This window comes from Anolis carolinensis, chromosome 2 (assembly GCF_035594765.1).
Source record: "Anolis carolinensis isolate JA03-04 chromosome 2, rAnoCar3.1.pri, whole genome shotgun sequence".
NCBI classification, from domain to species: domain Eukaryota; kingdom Metazoa; phylum Chordata; class Lepidosauria; order Squamata; family Dactyloidae; genus Anolis; species Anolis carolinensis.
The window spans coordinates 301,088,730-301,107,459 of NC_085842.1; the positions used below are offsets into that span (position 1 = coordinate 301,088,730).

Sequence of the window (18,730 nt, forward strand, 5' to 3'; positions counted from 1 at the left end):
ATATATATTTACCTCTTTGCTTAGTTTTCTCCATACCTCACAACCTCTGAGGATGCCTGCCATAGATGTGGGCGAAACGTCAGGAGAGAATGCTTCTGGAACATGGCCACACAGCCCGAAAGACACACAACAACATTCTGCCACAGATTATATATATATATATTCAGTTCTAGGAATAATTTGTTTATAAAACCTTACTATTCCTACAAGCAGTCGAATGCCTAAATGTGTGAAGTGGGAGAAATGCATCATGAGATGGGGAATGGAATATGTCCTGGATGGCATCCTTAATATAGACATCCTACGCTTGTCTTTTACAAAAACGATGAGTTTTTACCATTGTGGGAATCACCCCAGGGATTCTTGCCAATCTATACACAGTCTGACTCATCGTCCGTGCATTATTTTTATTTCGGCATTCATGATTCCCAACAATAAAACCAGAATATTCCTGTATAGTCCAAGGCTATCTGGGCATGCTATTGATTAATTGACTTTGTATTATCCCAGTTCATAATAATGGTCCCTCCTCTTGTGTGCTTTTAATTTTTCAAAATAAGATAAAGATGGCCAACCATTTCTATATCAATTTTTCTCTTTCAGCCCTCCAGATAAGTTTTGGACATCAACTCCCATAATTCCTCACCATGATTGGAGCTGATGGGAACTGTAGGCAAAAATTATCTGGAAGTTCTATTGAGTTCTGAACAATTTAAATCAGAATATACAATGAAATGTTGTGTATTTTGACTGTTGACATATACTTCCCACCCTCCCCCAAACTTATTAACTGTTTCAGGTTTTGGAATGTATAATCTATTGAAGACAGCTAAGCTGGTAAGTGCTGGAAATAGTTCAGTATGCGCTTTGCGTTTTTGGTGTCCCAGTCATGCAGTCTCAAAGGTCCTTCACAGACAGTGTTGTACTTCTGCAACATTTTTGCTCCCGTCTCTCGAAAGTCCAGAGCCGTGGTGGGTCCTCTGCTGCTTGATCTGGGATCTGTACTTTGAACTGGATCCTTTCCTTCTCCACAGTACTTCAGTCCCCAGTAACACATTTCTCCACAGTACATCATAGCCAGTAGATGGGTATCGCTATATATGCCTGCCAAAGAAGTGGAAATAACCAAGTTAAATGGACAAATTCATAGAGGTGCCAGGATTTCTTTTACCCAAACTTTACGATTAACCACCTCCCCACGGTGCCTCCTGATGGTTTTTTTCTCTTAAGGCAGTGGTTCCCAACCACTGGTCCTTCAGGTGTTTTGGACTTCAGCTCCCAGAAGCCCCAGCTGCTTGGCCAACATTCAGGAAATCTGGGAGCCGAAGTCTTAAACATCTGGAAGACCAAAGTTTAGGAACTACTGCTGTAGAACATGGGATGGGAGGAGAAAGGATACCCCATGATTTGTACACACTGGCCAACTACATTTCATCTTCCCTGCCCCTATACGAGCCTCAAAGATTTCAGTGTTTGTAGTTGACATCCCCATTGCCAAAATCACTCCAAAGCACAAAGATTTTGTTTACACAAGCACACACTGCACAAGGAAATCGGCTAAAATTGAAACTGAAAGTGACATGCAATATTTTCTGCCCAGATCACATTAGTGCAGTCTTGGCAAGCCACTTTGCCTCTTGTTTACCTTCCAAGTTATTTCCAATTTACAGTAACCAAAAAGTGACTCTATCACAAGAGCTTTCTCGGCAAGATTTGTTCAAATGAATCTGGCTATTGCTTTCCTCTGAGGCTGAGAGAATATGACTTGCCTAAGGTCTTCCAATAAGTTTCCAGGGCCTAGTGTGGATTCAAACCCTAGTCTTTCAGAGTCCTACACTGAGACCTCTGTACCATACTGGCCACAGCCTACGGGGTGGGGCAGAATGGATCCCATCTCCATCACTGTTTTGCAGCCATAGTGACTTGCTCAACTGTCAGTGACCACAAGTGAGAGATATCCATGTGTATCTGTACTGACAAATATGTGTTTTTTAAAAAATTATTTTAAGATGCTTGGTGAACAAACATTGGGTGAAAAACAGCTTATAATTAAATGTTCTTAATTGAAACAGTGAAACCTCTGGGCACAATTCAGGCACAAAACCAGCCATGCTGCTCCATGTTGAATGTGCAGACCCCGTTTCAAAACCCCAGTTGGCCAAGAAAATTTTTCTTTGGAAATGAACCTCTGCACTTATACCATTGTAGTTGTGAGTGGAATTTTAAGCTCAGAAATCTGTGGAGAAAGAACAACTTTAAATGTCAAAGATGGGTGAAGGGAGAAAAGGAAAAACAATGTAAGTCTCAAACTCTTATAGAGGCACCACCTTAGGCAGATATAACTACTTCATGGGATCGCTTGGGATAAAATACAAGCTATTGAGTATGGATTTACATTGTGGTAAAATAATCATTTTTTGCTGTAACAACTCCATTTGCCTTTCTCTTTGGTTTGTTCAGCTGCAAAATGAACCTGTCTAATGGTGGCACATAACCATTATTCTTTGCTATTCCAGTTTCTAAACGCAATTGAGAAAGCATATTTTCTGCTTGAGGTCTTTTAAAATAAGTTGCAAAAATGAAGGTGAGATTTAGCACCATACAGAACATATAAAGTCTCAATGTGGGGCAATGGTTTGAGCAGTAGTCTAAGACTCTGGAGACCAGGGTTTGAAACCATGGAAACCCACTGGGTGACCAGTTAAGTCACACTCTCTGAGCCTCATAGGAAGACAGGCAAATTCCCTTTGCACAAATCTTGCTGAAAAAACTCCATCATAGAGCTGCCAGGTCGAAAACAACTTGGAAGCACAAAACAAGGACACATACCTTCATGGATCAATCTTGCTGTGTCTGCATCCCCAAATGAGACCTCTTCATCTGCGTTATCAGAACATCTAAATCCAAGCATCGTCACCAAATAATGGATTCCTTCACTAAGAAACTGAAGGAGAAAAAAATACACCCTCTAGAATCATCAGCTCTTGCCCTTTTTTTAAACCAGGGACACTCTTTAAATAATAATAATTATTATTTCTTGCGTGCCTCTCCTCATGGCTCAAGGTGGGTGACCACACTGTAAAACATACATTCACCTAAAAACATTCTTTAAAATAAACATATTTCCACAAGATAAATATTAAAATACACAAAACAGATTAAATATAAGATGCAGGTTTAAAAATTCTCTTTTTGTTGCCGAAGACCACCAAGAGTTAAGATTTGAACCCCTTTTGTATATCAGATATTTATTGAAAGTAGTTCTTGAAGAGTCTTCAAAATTAGAGAGAAGTGAAATGCACATGATCCTATTATATTTTCACAATTATTCCATACAAACTCAATAACAATACCACTATCATCTCCACACTAAACAATAACCCAATATAACTTCTTAATATCAACTAATTAATGAGAAGGCTTGTGCTGCATTATACTTACAAGCCTTGTTAAATGGTTAGATGGTGGCGGGATATAAATTAAAGATTATTATTATTATTATATCAGGCTGAATAGCTGAAGCTTGTATTCTGAGTTCTAACTCTACATTTCTATGCTTTGTTAAATAAAAAAACAAACAAAAGCAGAATGGTTTTCCCCACAAGTGTCATTATGAAAGGCTTTGATAATTCCAGAAAATCTGATTACAAGCAAACCCTAGAGAAATGTCATAGGCTTTCCCTCATGTGCTTCCATGTTCTCACTGTGTGAAGAAGCAGCAAGTACTGAGTATTAGAAGGGTTACTGTAATGAAACTGTACAAGTGATGTCTATCACTGGCAAAACACTGCTCTTTAAGATCAAGCCATGAGTCTTATGTGTCTTTCTTCCTTTCTATTTCAACTGTAAAAGTTTGAAAGATTTTCTTTAAGACTTCACAGATCTCTTCTGAGGACATTGCCACCTGCTGGGAGATCCACAGACCACAGCTTAAGAACCACTGTTCTAGATCAATATATCAAGACAAATCAATTTTTGTCAACTATTTTATGTTTCGAATCAGGCATGAAAAATGTTATCTTTCCACAAATGGGGAAAGCAAGAGGGATGCCTCAAAAATGAATATAATTGTTATCTTTATAGAATTTCTCTTGAATTCCACGGGAATTATTATTACACATTTTAACCTGGACTCGGAGTACTTCCCTGCTGAACTCAATATAATGTACATCTAGCATGTTGACAGTTACACCTTACAAGAAAGTTACTTTTCTAGAAGCAACTCCAGGGTACCCTTACAGAAGTAACCAATTTTACCATGGTTACTAACAAAAAAAAAAAAAAAAACAGAAGAAGGTGTACCTTTTTTAGCAGATCAGTCTTCTCCGTCAACCATTCTTTCCTGCCTTTAACAGTGTGGCAAAACATGTAAAGTAAAGCCCCTCTCCTCCAGTAAAGACATTCCAGCAATTCTGTTCCAAGCACTGAAAGTGGCTAAAAAGGAGAGAATGGGGAAGCGATGCCTTTTATCAATCACATTACTTTGGTCCTTCAGTAAAGTGTGATAAAATGCAGTATAGTTGTAACCTACTCATTGAGCAAGTTTTAAAAAATAAATATTTAAAAAGAGCCTGTGTGGTGTTTGAAGGTTGGACCATGAATCTAAGAGTCCAAGGTTCAAATTTCTACTTGGTCATGGAAACCCATGAGTGACCTTGGACAAGTCATAATTTCAACCTCAGTTGGAGGCAAGGGTAAACTTATTTGAATAAATCTTGCCACAAAAACCCCATTATAGGTTCCCTATAAGCTGGGAATAACAAAAAAAAAAAAATCAAAACAAACTAACAACAATATAATGCTGTGAAGATGGAAGGGCTTTGTTTGGGGAGTTCATACCGATTAAAAAAAAATAGAACTTGCAGTTCAGGCTTAGTACTCACTTCCTGAGATGTGCTGTTTGCTTTGACCAAGATTTCTGGCTCTGAAAGTACATTAATTAATTCTTCAACTTTCTGCAAAGAAGACTCCTCTGGAAATTCTTCATCCACAAGCTGATTTTCCTCAAAGTATGTGATATCCAATACAGCCTTTAGAAAGGAAGAAAATATGAGTTCTGTGACAGTCTTCTCTGGCTGACAGACAACCTTTGTGAAGATAAGCTCTCAGAGATCCCGAGAAAAGAGAGTGTTTAGACTGATATTTAGTGTATCATTCTCTACAACTCCTCCTCCATCATTTTGTTGCACAATTTCCAATCAAAGATTCCAAAAGTTTAAAAGGATATCATGCAAAAGTTGAGTTTATCAAGTTCAGCAGCAGGCTGAACTCTATTTGGATGTCAGTTTACTGCATAGCATGCTGGATTTCGTTTTCCAAGATCAGGACTGCATCTTCAACTATATCAGGTCTGGAGAACATGTGGCCCGCCATGTTGCCATGTCTCAGCAGCCATACATAGACAATGGTGAGAGATGATGGGAGTTGCACTCCAGTTTCTGAAGGGCCATGTAGTCACAATATGGCTTGACAACTTTTACATTCAACACTGCAATAATTTGCTCTAATCCCAATTATATATATAATCCCAATTATAATCCCAGCAAAGATGTTGGGAATGAAAATCTAACATTAAGCGAAGGGCCACTTAATATAATATTTTTAGAATGCCAAGAATCAACAATAGTTAATTACAAAATGATCAGGAGAGAAAATACATAGATTGCGTGTTCTATCCCAAATCATTACATTCTTACATTTTGTTCCTAAGTCTAAGAACTGCATTTCAGACTATGACAGTCATCCCATGCTTTCTGGTACAGTAGAGTCTCACTTATCCAACATAAAAGGGCCGGCAGAATGTTGGATAAGCGAATATGTTGGATAATAAGGAGAGATTAAGGAGAAGCCTATTAAACATCAAATTAGATTATGATTTTACAAATTAAGCACCAAAACATCATGTTATACAACAAATCTGGCAAAAAAGTAGTTCAATACACAGTAATGCTACGTAGTAATTACTGTATTTATGAATTTCACACCAAAATATCATGATATATTGAAAACATTGACTACAAAAATGCGTTGGATAATCCAGAACATTGGATAAGCGAGTGTTGGATAAGTGAGACTCTACTGTATTTTGGGCTGTAACCCTCAGTAGCCCTAAATCACATGGCCAATGGTGAAAGTCTAAAATTCTGGCTTTAAAATATCAGAGGCCCACAATAAATCCATTCATAGATTGGTCATTGTACAATTCATATGCAAAAACTTAACTTTTCGTTCCTGGTATATTAAGGTTGATGCAGATATGACACCGTTGGTGTCGCAATTCTGGTCAACTGCAAAGCATTCTTTTCATACTAGCTTATTTTTTAATTATAATTCCCTTATTCCCCAATACAATGCATTCTTAGGGTGTCTTGAAACATACTTCAGTGAAACATGTTTCCAAATGTGCTTGGATCTAAAATATTGATGATTCTTAAAACCCAATGATTCATTACAACACAATACCTGTGTATAAAGTTGCAAAAACTTGGGAAGTGTGCAGTTTCCTCTGCGTTCTTCAGACAGAGCTGTCAAGCGTTCCAGTGTAGCAGAAGCCTGCATTAAGAAGGAATCTGTTGATGGTGGGAGACAAAAATGATGTTGAAAGAGAACAAAACTAATTGTGGAATTCATAGATAATAATATTCTCTTCACAAATTATAGGTATTACAAAGCAATATCTGCAACTCCATTAAATTGTACTCGCTGTGGATTATTTTCTTGTTAAAATGATATAGGAAGAAGGTTAAAAATGACACTTTCACGACCAAATGAGAATATAATAATTTTAAAAAATATTTCTTAAAATATTTCTCATCTGTATCACGAGATGTCAAGGTGGTCCACATTTAAAACCATATAGACAATTTAAGACATTTAAGTACAATTACAAGATTAGGAGTGGGGACTAGATATCTATAATTTTATATAAGGTAAAGGTTTTCCCCTGATGTTAAATCTAGTTGTGTCCAACTCTGGGGGTTGGTGCTCATCTCCACTTCTAAGCCGAAGAGCCGGCATTGTCTGTAGACACCTCCAATGTCATGTGGCCGGCATGACTGCACTGAGAGCTGTTACCTTCCTGCCAGAGCAGTACCTATTGATCTACTCACATTTGCATGCTTTCAAACTGTTAGGTTGGCAGAAGCTGGGGCTAACAGCGGGAGCTCACTCCGCTCGCCGGATTCCAACTGCCAACCTTTTGGTCAGCAAGCTCAGCAGTTTAACCCGCTGTGTCACCGGGGGCTCCATAATGTGTGGCTTGTTATGGCCCTTAAAACACAAGTAGGATACACACTTGTGCTAGGGGGGCATATATACTTTAAGAATTATTGCAGTTTTACACCACTTCTGCTGCCATGGCTTAGTGCTACGGAATGCTGGAGTCGTAGTTTGGCACTATTTGGCAGAATATGGCAAAAGACCTTGCAAAACTACAACTTTCAGCATTCCCATAGCATTGAGACACAATAAAGTGGGGTCAAACTGCATTCATTCTACAGGCATGGCCAAACTTCGGCCCTCCAGGTGTTGTGGACTTCTACTCCCGCAATTCCTAACAGCCGTTGCCTGCTGTAGATGCCTAAAGAAGTGGTTCCTAGTCTTTTGTCTTCCAGGTGTCTTTGGGGACGTCAACTCCCAGAAGCCCCTGCTAGCTTGGGCAATTGAGAGGAATTCTGGGAGTTGAAGTCCAAAATACGTGCTTGAGCGAAGACCGAAAGGAAGAATTGGGAGGAGCTCACTGTCAGGCAGCAATGGAGCTTACCGTCGGTGCGGCCTCCTCTGCTCCAGCGCTGCAGCCTCGCTTTCAGCCCCGAGAGCCGCTCCTGCAGATCGGCGGAGAAGGCCACTTCCGCCATAAGGAGACCCTCACGTGACCCAAGCCTGGGGGTCCTCTCACGTGACTCTTCTTAGCCACGCCCCTAACGCCACCTGGTCTTCTGCAGGGGCGGGGTTTCTCGGGATGACGTCGAAGTGACTTATCTGCAGCTGGGACAAAGAGATAAGAATTTTTTAGAATGATGCGTTCGCCCGGATTTCCGGGTCATTTTCCGCAATGGGGAAGCTATAATAGGAAAAGCAAGGGTGCATTTAGCTAGCATGAACGCAATACTCAGAAAACAGGGGGAAACAATCAGGTCCAGCTAACACCTCCCAACAAAGGATTCCCCCAGGCAGGAAGCAGCCAGGCTTTGAAGCTGCAAGGCTATTCAGTGCTAATCAAGGTGGCCAATGGCAACATTCACACTTGCCTCCAACAGACTAGAGTTCTTTTGCCCACCCTGAGCATTCCACAGATATATAAACCCCACTTGCCTAGTTTCCAACAGACCTCACACCTCTGAGGATGCATGTCATAGATGTGGGTGAAATGTCAGGATAGAATGCTTCTGGAACATGGCCATGCAGCCTGGAAAACTCACAGCAACCCAGTTATTCCGGCCACAAAAGCCTTCGACAACACAATGCAGCTTAGTGCAATGGAGTTGTAGTTTTGCAAGGTCTCTGCCAAAGACTTCCAAGCTACAAATCCCAGTATTCCACAGTACTGAAGCCATGACACTTCAAGTGGTGTCAAACTGGATTAATTTTACAGTGTAGATCTGGTATGGGCAAACTTTGGCCTTCCAGGTGTTTTGGACTTTAACTCCCACAATTCCGGCTGTTAGTCTAGCTGAATTTTGAGACAGCAGATATTAAATTCAGATATTTTATCAAAACCCCAAGAACTACAACAAGCACCACGACCTCACAACATATTTGTCTTGCTTGAAACTGAAATCGTGATTGTGATATTTCACCTGCTGTCCCTATTTTTATTCTGAAAACACATACAATTTCTCTAATTTCCCAAACAAATTATCTTACATTTGATGTAACACATTTGCACAATGCTGCTTTAATGAGTAAAAATACTCAAAAGTGCTTCAGATATCATTTGAATCAAGCCAATCCTGTTCTTCAGTGTTTCGACATACATGAATGGATGTGTTTGGCTTGTCAAGCACCCAAATAAATCTGCTTATAACAGCACTGCAGTCTTAATTTGAATATCTTTGTTTCACTGTGTTTGTATAGTAATCTTTCTCGCCAAACATAAACGCTTACAGACTATAGAAATGTAATTATGAGATAACACTATGTAAAAAAAAAAATTGGAAAATTTTTCTGTTCCTGATTTAAAAGTATTATTCCTGTTTAATTGTGTGGTACTTACTTTAAAAGTACAGTAGTTGTTTTACCGCAGGAACTTCGCTTTTGTGGCTGCCATAAACTATATTGAATAGGTTGAGACTTTATGAAATATTCATTGAAAAACTATAGCAAAATGTGCTACAGGATATCTTAAAAAACGTTTTTGCAGATTAATAACCAAATGGGATGTAATCATAGTATGTATCACCGTGACCAGATCCGACATCCCCAGAAACACTGCAGATGACACACTAGTTTCAGGTGTGCAGTTTTCCTCTAGGACTGATGTTTATCCAGTGTATGTGGAAGGCTAGACATGATATGCCTGCAGACCAGTTTTTCAAGGTACTTCATGATGATGGAAGTGAGTGTCACTGGTCTATAGTCCTGAAAATTCTCAGTAGGGAACTTCTTTGGTACCAGAACAATGATAGAGGCCTTCAAACGAGATGAGATAGGTCCAATATGCAAGTACATGTTTCCTCACTACTTAGCAGTTTGCTTTTCATGGATTCAATAAACTCTAAAAGGCTATTATAAATCATAAAAAATTACAATTTATAGCCTAAGGAAGGGAGGAAGGAGAAGCCAAAAGGAGAGAAAAGGAGCCCAAGAGGCAACAGGAGGAGAAGGAGGCGATTTATCAACACACGATTGGTTGATAAAGACTTAAAATAGTGTATAACTACTAAAATAATGTATAAATATTTTTTAAAAATCCTACTTCATGGATTTTCACTTATTGCGGGTGGTCTTGGAACGTAACCCCCGCGATAAGTGAGGGAACACTGTAGTGGATGTCACATCCCCAAGGATCCTGTCTACAAGTTCAGGTTGCACAAACTGAAAGATATCCAGCAATGAAGGAGATCTAGGATCCAGGCTGTCACTAGCTCTGTATCAACTAAGGCATCCAAGTCAGAGCAGATCCAAATAATCTGATTTTCAAAATATTGTGTAAATTCTGAATAGATGGAAGCTGATTAGTCTATGTGCCAGCCTTGTAGGCCACAGGGTAAAAGCTCCTGACCATTTGAGACAGCTCTGCTGGAACTGTGCAGTTACAATAGTGGTATTGAAGAAATATTTCTCTGGTGAGCTATTGTCCATGTTCGGTCAGACCTGCTCCAAATCTTCACTTCCCTGGCAAAAGGCATCAATCTGAATTGATAAATCTAGGATGGACCATTTTAATTGGCACATTCAAACAGTAAACTGCCTTCTGCTAGCCCTTCAAATGGAGGACTGCCCTTTGGCAGAGTAATCCAGGATTTTAGGCTATAATCTGATTCATTTAACCACAGACTGTAACTAGAAACCATAATCTACTATTCAGCTATAACTCCATTGATTTTACGTTTATCAACTGTTTTGTATAATCAGTTGCATGATTAGACTTCCTGCTTGAAATCCTTGATCAGCTAAGATTATTTTTGGGTGACCTTGAAACCAAATTACTATCTCCCTGCCTACCCAATTTCAACTAACTAGTGTAAAGATAAAATTAATTCATCATTTTTTAATTGTAGAGGAAAAAATATAATAAATTTCAATGTCTATTCTAATATATGCACTGCAAGAGAACCGTTTCTATGAATATTCATAATTCTAACAGCTTGCTTTACTTGGATAATTTGCAAAAATGTTTCAGCTCAGAAGCATCACCTTGGGAATTCCAGTGCTTGGACCAGAGTGTGCAATGATTAACTTCCAGTAGATTTAACACAGCTCCCTTTCTAACATTAACCGTGTGAAATGATGCCCATTCAGGGCTGTCAGTTCAAAACTCCAGCTACTGTTTCTTCCAAATTTTGTACAGCGTAGGTCTTGTTCCTTGTTTCCCAATGAAATGCACAGCATGAGGAGGCAGTTGTCATGCACACTGTATATTTGGAGAAGAGACTGTATGAAAGATGGCAAGACACATCTTTATTCCCTGCATTTTGGTACATTGCAGCGAAAGTTATTTTCTGCATGTCTACTTGGGAGGAAGGAAATATGAAAATCAGAGGGTTTTCTGAACTCTAGCTACTATCTTGGTGTTTTCTTGGGAAGAGTTGATCAACGGGAGCTTGCCTTTTGACCTCCTCTGCTATGGGATCCTGGGAGTTGGAATTGTTCAAGGTCTTTTGCCTTCTTTGTGAAAGAGGGCTAGTGCCTCGCCAAACTACAATTCCCAAGATTCCACAGCAGCAAAGAGCAGTAAAAAAGCATAGCCCCTTTTACTGCTATATAAAATTCATAATATCTGCTTTGAACTGGATTATAATCAATTTATATAATCAGGTTTAAAGCAGATGATCTGGATTATTTGCTTTCATAGTCTGGATTATATGGCAGTACAGAAGGGGTCTAAGATTGCTTTACTGACCTGAAATATCATCTCCTAGAAATATCCAGCCAAAGGCCCCTTCTACACTGCCATGTAAAATCCAGATTATTTGCTTTGAACTGGATTGTATGGCAGTGTAGATTCATATAATCCTGTTCAAAGAAGATAATCTGGATTGTCTGATTTGATAACCTAAATTATATGGCAGTGTATAAGGGTATGATTGAATCATTATATATAGGCATGGTTGAATCAGGATTTGAATCATGAACTCTCTTGAGCTGTAATCTTTTGGCTACAACTTGCACTTTGCAGCACATATTTTAGGCCCTATCTACACTGCCGCATAATCCAGATTTGAACTGGTTTATATGGCGGTGTATTTTATTTATTTATGCATTTATTTATTTATTTTGGAATACTATGTCCAATTGGAATATTGTGTCCAATTCTGGGCACAGCAGTTGAAGGGAGATGTTGACAAGCTGGAATGTGCCCAGAGGAGGGCAACTAAAATGATCAAGGGTCTTAAACAGCTGGGCATGTTTAGCCTGCAGAAGAGAAGGCTGAGAGGAGACATGATAGCCATGTACAAATATGTGAGGGGGAGGAGGGAGCAAGCTTGTTTTCTGCTGCCCTGGAAACTAGGATGCGGAACAATGGCTTCAACCTACAGGAAAGGAGATTCTACCTGAACATCAGGAAGAACTTCCTCACTGTGAGAGCTGTTCAGCAGTGGAACTCTCTGCCCTGGAGTGTGGTGGAGGCTCCTTCTTTGGAGGCTTTTAAGCAGAGGCTGGATGGCCATCTGTCGGGAGTGCTTTGAAAGTGATTTCCTGCTTCTTGGCAGGGGGTTGGACTGGATGGTCCATGGGGTCTCTTCCAACTCTACTATTCTATGATTCTATGATTCTATTAAACTTATATACCACTCTTCTCCCCCAGGGGGATCTAGAGCAGTCTTACACAATGGCAGAATTAAATGCCACATATAATACAACATGTAGTTAAACCAAACATAAAACACAATTAAAAGCCGGTATCCAAATCAAATTAGAACAATTAAAACCATGTGACCGTTACAACAGGGGCAGTTTCGAGCCAAAGTCAGAGCCAGTCCGTGTTCGACTTAATATTAATTCACAGAATCCATCAGGTCATATCAACTCATATCTTAGAATGAGCCAAAAACTTGGTCCCACATCCAGGTCTTCAGCTGCTTCCTAAAAGAGTTGAGTGAGGGAGCTTCCCTAATCTCCCTTGGCAAGGAGTTCCGCAGCCGTGGAGCCAACACTGAAAAAGCTCTGTCTCTCGTCCCCGCCAACCACACCTGTGACGGTGACGGGACTGAGAGCATGGCCTCATTCAAAGATCTTAATCTGAGGGACGGCCCATAGGGGGAGATATGTTTGGAGAGGTAAGTTGGACCAGAGCCATTTAAGGTTTTGTAGGCCAAAGCTAGCACTTTGAATTGTGCCCGGAAGCTAACAGGCAGCCAGTGGAGCTGCTTCAACATAGGAGTTGTATGCTCCCTGAATGGCGCTCCGGTTAGTAACCTGGCTGCAGAATGTTGGACTAGTTCCAGCTTCCGGACAGTCTTCAAAGGCAACCCCATGTAGAGTGTGCTGCAATAGTTCAAACGAGATGTAACAAGAGTGTGGACCACCGTGGTAGTGTACACTCAAATAATCCAGTTCAAAGCAGATAATATGGACTCAGAAACTGGATTATATGGTCAAGCTTAGGTCTCAAAAAAAAGAAAAGAAAAGAAAACCCCCACCACAAAAACAAAGAAATGAGAAAAGAATTACAAATACAATGCTCAGGAAACAACTGTGTCAACATATGGAGACAGGTAGTTTTATATTTATATTTCACTTCTGTTTATGGTTACTTCCGTATAAACAGGTGCAATAAAAGAGGCCCTATGCTCACAACATGACTTTTAAAAAGCAAGCAGTTTCAGTTACAGTTTAAGGTTGTACCGCATTCAATTGCCATTCAACACAACAACTGCATGGTATGAATGCATGACCAAGGAGCTTGCCTTTTATTTTTTCAATTTCTCAAAAGTAACAAAAGAGTTACTTTTAAAACATATTTTAAAAATATGAAGCTACAATCTGCAATATAACCCTGATCTCTGATACATAGCACAAGCCACGGAATTTTCTTGTTATTCCATTTAATGAAATCACATCCCTATAAATGTAAAAAGTCATTAAAATTAGTTACCCACAAAATAAGTGGAATTGTTGCTTTTAAAGTTGCAGTCATAGTATAATATAATGACTATGTGGAATACAATTGACAAGAAAAAACTCTATAAGCAATGTAAGATGAGGGCTGGAACTTTCAAACGGACAATTGTAAACTACGCACGTAAAGTGCCATGTGTACGGATGGAGCTATATAAATAAATATATAATGATGAAGGTAATACTTCCAAGTTCTACATATATTATACAGCTATTTGATTGTTACTTTGCCATTAAAAAAAACTTGAGCACCAGGGCAACTTCTAACCTGCTTTTGACTCCTGCTTACCCTAAAAATTACTTTTGTGCCACTTCAATGAAAAATGATACTGTTTGACACATGACGGAGCATGAGATGTTGGTTTCAAATGGTAACACTGGGCTACCAAGTAGAAATTCATCTCTGAACTAGGAACACCCACATTTTATGTCATTAGAGATTCGTTTTAGAAGAAATGTCTGGCCATGTCTGTCATCATCCCATGCAGTTTAAAGATTGCCTGCACTGTGACTTATTTTGTTGAGATACGCCACGCCAGCATTCAGTGTTGCTGAGTGAATTGTTGTATAAATAATGGTGCAGCACATTATCAGATCTAAATATGTTTTTATTGCACCGGTACTTAAAGATAAGAATAATATGGTTGGTTCCACTTGGGCAAACTTAGCAAACTCCTTGGGTCTCTATAGAATTCTGTACTTTCACTTCCAGGACTTTTGGCTGGTACAAGAAAGGTTACACAGAGACTTCATCTACACTACCATCTAATGCAGTTTGAAACTGCACGAGATGGACAGTGTAGAACAACATAATGCAGTTAAACATATGTGTTTGTATATGACTCTAGACTGCATTATATGGCAGTGTAGATGGGGTCCATAAAATATCTAGTCTCCTTCCCCTCTCCCCCAATTCCCCAAAGCATTAGGTACTTTCTGATAGCAAGGAACAAAGACTGGATTGTTTACATAGAAGGAGTCTGTAGAAGGCCTGAAAGACAATATTGGCTAGAAATGTTGGCTGGATGGAAAGTTACCCTGAGAACTTTCAGGATATAATATTAGAAAATACATACACTGAGCTCAGGAACCCCATTATATTCATATTGTGCTCTGTCAGAGGATGGGATAGAAATGTGTTCCTTTCAATTCTGCATGGTATTTCCTATAATTTAAATCTTGGGCCCTTTTGCATTGTGCAGTTATATTAGTATGATCCACTTTAACTGCCATAGCTGCATCATATGGACTATTGGGTTTGTAGTGTAGTTAGGAAAAACCCATGACAATGTTGCTAGATGTTGGAAATGACTTAACATTGCCCCTTTGCATAATAAATAGAAAATGGAAAGGGCTGCTTTAAAAAATGCAGTCTACAGGAACAAACAGAACTTGTCGTGATATGTTTAGATGTATTAGGTCCACATAACCAAAACAAAATAAGGTTGCCAATTTGTGAGAAACAAACAAACTAACCAGTGGTGTTAAACTGCCTTAATTTGTTAGTGGAGATGTAACTTTGCTACTGGAATGGAAATTGGTTTTATATGGAGCTTATGTGGATCTCAACCTAAATAAATGGCATAGAAGTGGGGAATTTGTTACCCAAGGACTATGTGTGGTTTTCAGCTTACTTTTGTGACAACACTCTTTTGGTCAGGTCCCTTGGCTGGAATGCAGAACCTCTCCATTTGGGGTGCATCTAAAATGCAAAATTAATGCAGTTTATACTTTGTAAAAACTCTTGATTCTGCTGTACCACTATAGCAGGCTTTTGGAAAGGCATGACCTTTTTAGTGATTGTAACCTTATGGAAAGCCAGAATTTCCACAACCTTTTGGAGAAAAATTGAATTCATAACCATTTGAAAATCATAACCTTTTGTAGAAGTATGATCTTCCAGAGAAGAGCTCGTTTGAGTAAAATCTCTTCAGTTGTCTATATCCACATGTACTTATGCAAGGCCGTTTGGCTTTTCAGTTGTTAGACTGATAGCCTGGTCATCTCTGATCTGTTATGAACAGAGATTGTGCCAATGCACAAAATATAGCAGTTCTTCAGAAGTGTTGCTTTTCAGTGCCCAAAAACATCCACTCTCCCATAAAACATCTTGTTTCTATATCATGCTCTCAAGAGACGAAAATAAGGTAGACTTTGTTAAAAGTAACATATTTGGTTTACTCACAACCTTCATGTACTCAGCATACAGGTATATATCTTGTCAATCCAGTTACAGATAGTTTTGAAGTAGTTTCTTTGTGCAGATAACACAGGGCATCTTTCTTATACTCAATAGCAACATGACTTTGCTCTTAACAGCCCAAAGTCTACATGGCGTCTGAGGGAGTCTGTGCTCTAAGCAGTCTCAGATCTAAAGCATCTCATGGTTAAAGCATTTCTGTGTTCTAAAATGGAGTCTAAGTTCAGAGTATCCCATACCACCAAGAATTTGCCACAATTTATTATGATCCACACAGTCGAAGGCTTTAGGATAGTCAATACAGTAGAGTTTCACTTATCCAACATAAACGGGCCGGCAGAACGTTGTATAAACGAAAATGTTGGATGATAAGGAGGGATTATGGAAAAGCCTATTAAATGTCAAATTGCATTATAATTTTACAAATTAAGCACCAAAACATCATGTTTTGCAACAAATCGGCACAAAAAAGCAGTTCCAAACACAGTAATATTATGTAGTAATTACTGTATTTACGAATTTAGCACCAAAACATTGCAATGTATTGAAAACATTGACTACAAAAACATTGACTACTAAAAGGCAGACTGCGTTGGATAATCCACAACGTTGGGTAAGTGGAGGTTGGATAAGCGAGACTCTAATATAAAGCAGAAATACAGTAGAGTCCCATTTATCCAAGATAAACTGGCCTGGCAGAACCTTGGATAAGCGAAAATCTTGGATAATAAGGAGGGATTAAGAAAAAAGCCTATTAAACATAAAAATACGTTATGATTTTACAAATTAAGCACCAAAACATCATGTTTTACAAGAAATTGACAGAAAAAGCAGTTCAATACACAGCGATGTTATGTAGTAATTACTGTATTTACGAATTTAACACCAAAACATTGCAACATTTATTACAAAAACAATCTATATATATAAAAGGGTAATGAAATTTCAGCCTAGGACAAAACAACAAAACTACACATCCCAGAAACACTAAACTTGGCAGCACAACCCTTCATCCATGCCTCTACGTTCATACAACAAAAAGAAAACAAAAATAAAGTCCTAATTAGAGGGAGATGAATAATTTTTTTATCCAATTGCTGCCAGTTAAAAGGCTAAGCTCCGCCCACTTGGTCTCCTAGCAACCCACTCAACCCAGGGGACAGGCAGCGTTAGGCCTCACTTAGGCCTCTTCCCCACTGCCTATAAAATACAGATTATCAGATTTGAACTAGATTATATGGCAGTGTAGACTCAAGGCCATTCCACACAGCTATATAACCCATTTATAATCTTATATTATCTGCTTTGAACTGGATTATCTTGACTCCACACTGCCATATAATTCACTTCAGTGTGCAGTCGGACACAACTGGACTTAATGTCAGGAGAAAACCTTTACCCTTTACCTTAACTACCACCAATTCCTCAATACTTTATTTCTCATACCACCATATTTCGCCACAGCAACGGGTGGCCGGGCACAGCTAGTGACTACACAGCTAGTTACTGCGTCGGGCTGTGGCGCAGGCTGTTGAGCAGCTGCAATAAATCACTCTGACCATGAGGTCATGAGTTCGAGGCCAGCCCGTGGCGGGGTGAGCACCGTCAATAAAAAATAAAAAATAGCCCCTGCTCGTTGCTGACCTGGCAACCCGAAAGATAGTTGCATCTATCAAGTAGGGGAAATAAGGTACCACTTATAAAAAAAGTGGGGAGGCAAGTTTAACTAATTTACGACCTGGAATGAGGAAGTGCCGTCAGAGTGGATGATGAAGCAGCTGCTCCCCCTTGTGGCCAAAATCGAACAACCCCTCAGGAGAAGGTTAAATTGCCTCTGCGTCTGTCTGTCTCGGTCTCTGTTTGATGTGTTTATGGGCATTGAATGTTTGCCCTATGTGTGTGTAATGTGATCTGCCCTGAGTCCCCTTCGGGGTGAGAAGGGCGGAATATAAATACGTAGTTTTGAAGTAGTTTCTCTGTGCAGATAACACAGGGCGTCTTTCTTATAATCAACAGCAACATGAGTTTGCTCTTAACAGCCCAAAGTCTACATGGCGTCTGAGGGAGTCTCTGCTCTAAGCAGTCTCAGATCTAAAGCATCTCATGACTAAAGCATTAGGAGCCCCCAGATGGCGTAGTGGACTAAGTGACTTGAAGGTTGGGTTGCTGACCTGAAAGCTGCCAGGTTCGAATCCCACCTGGGGAGAGTGTGGATGAGCTCCCTCTATCAGCTCCAGCCCCATGCGGGGACATGAGAGAAGCCTCCCACAAGGATGGTAAAAACATCAAAACATCAAGGCGTCCCCTGGGTAACGTCCTTGCAGACGGCCAATTCTCTCACTCCAGAAGCAACTCCGGTTGCTCCTGACACGAAAAAAAAACAAAACTAAAGCATTTCTGTGTTCTAAAATGGAGTCTAAGTTCAGAGTATCCACCAAGAACTTGCCACAATTTATTATGATCCACACAGTCGAAGGCTTTAGAATAGTCAATAAAACAGAAATAGATGTTTTTTCTGAAACTCCCTAGCTTCCTCCATTATCCAGCAGATATTGGCAATTTGGTCTCTCCTTTCTCTGCCTTTTCCAAACCCAGCTTGTACATCTTTAAAAGGCCTACTTTTGCCAAACTTTGCTGCCTGCCGAAACTGCATCTCCCAGGATCCCATCGCGTTGAGGAGGCATGGCTGCCGAAGTGGATGAGAGAGCAACCGAATGGGAGCGTTTCCAGGCGGGTTGGGAAGGGGTT

At 39.7% G+C, this 18,730-nt stretch overlaps 1 protein-coding gene across 1 annotated transcript; it reads right to left on the reverse strand.

Moving 5' to 3' along the window:
- Nucleotides 1–393: 393 nt before the first annotated feature.
- rimoc1 (RAB7A interacting MON1-CCZ1 complex subunit 1) lies at nucleotides 394–18,722 on the reverse strand. Its single transcript, XM_008102840.3, has 7 exons — nucleotides 18,602–18,722; nucleotides 7,763–7,986; nucleotides 6,463–6,569; nucleotides 4,884–5,030; nucleotides 4,303–4,434; nucleotides 2,830–2,944; nucleotides 394–1,104 (listed from the first exon to the last, which is right to left on the reverse strand). Exons 2-7 carry the CDS (start codon nucleotides 7,854–7,856, stop codon nucleotides 830–832), a joined length of 870 nt encoding a protein of 289 aa, XP_008101047.1. The 5' UTR covers nucleotides 7,857–7,986; nucleotides 18,602–18,722; the 3' UTR covers nucleotides 394–829.
- Between the last annotated feature and the right edge of the window lie 8 nt (nucleotides 18,723–18,730).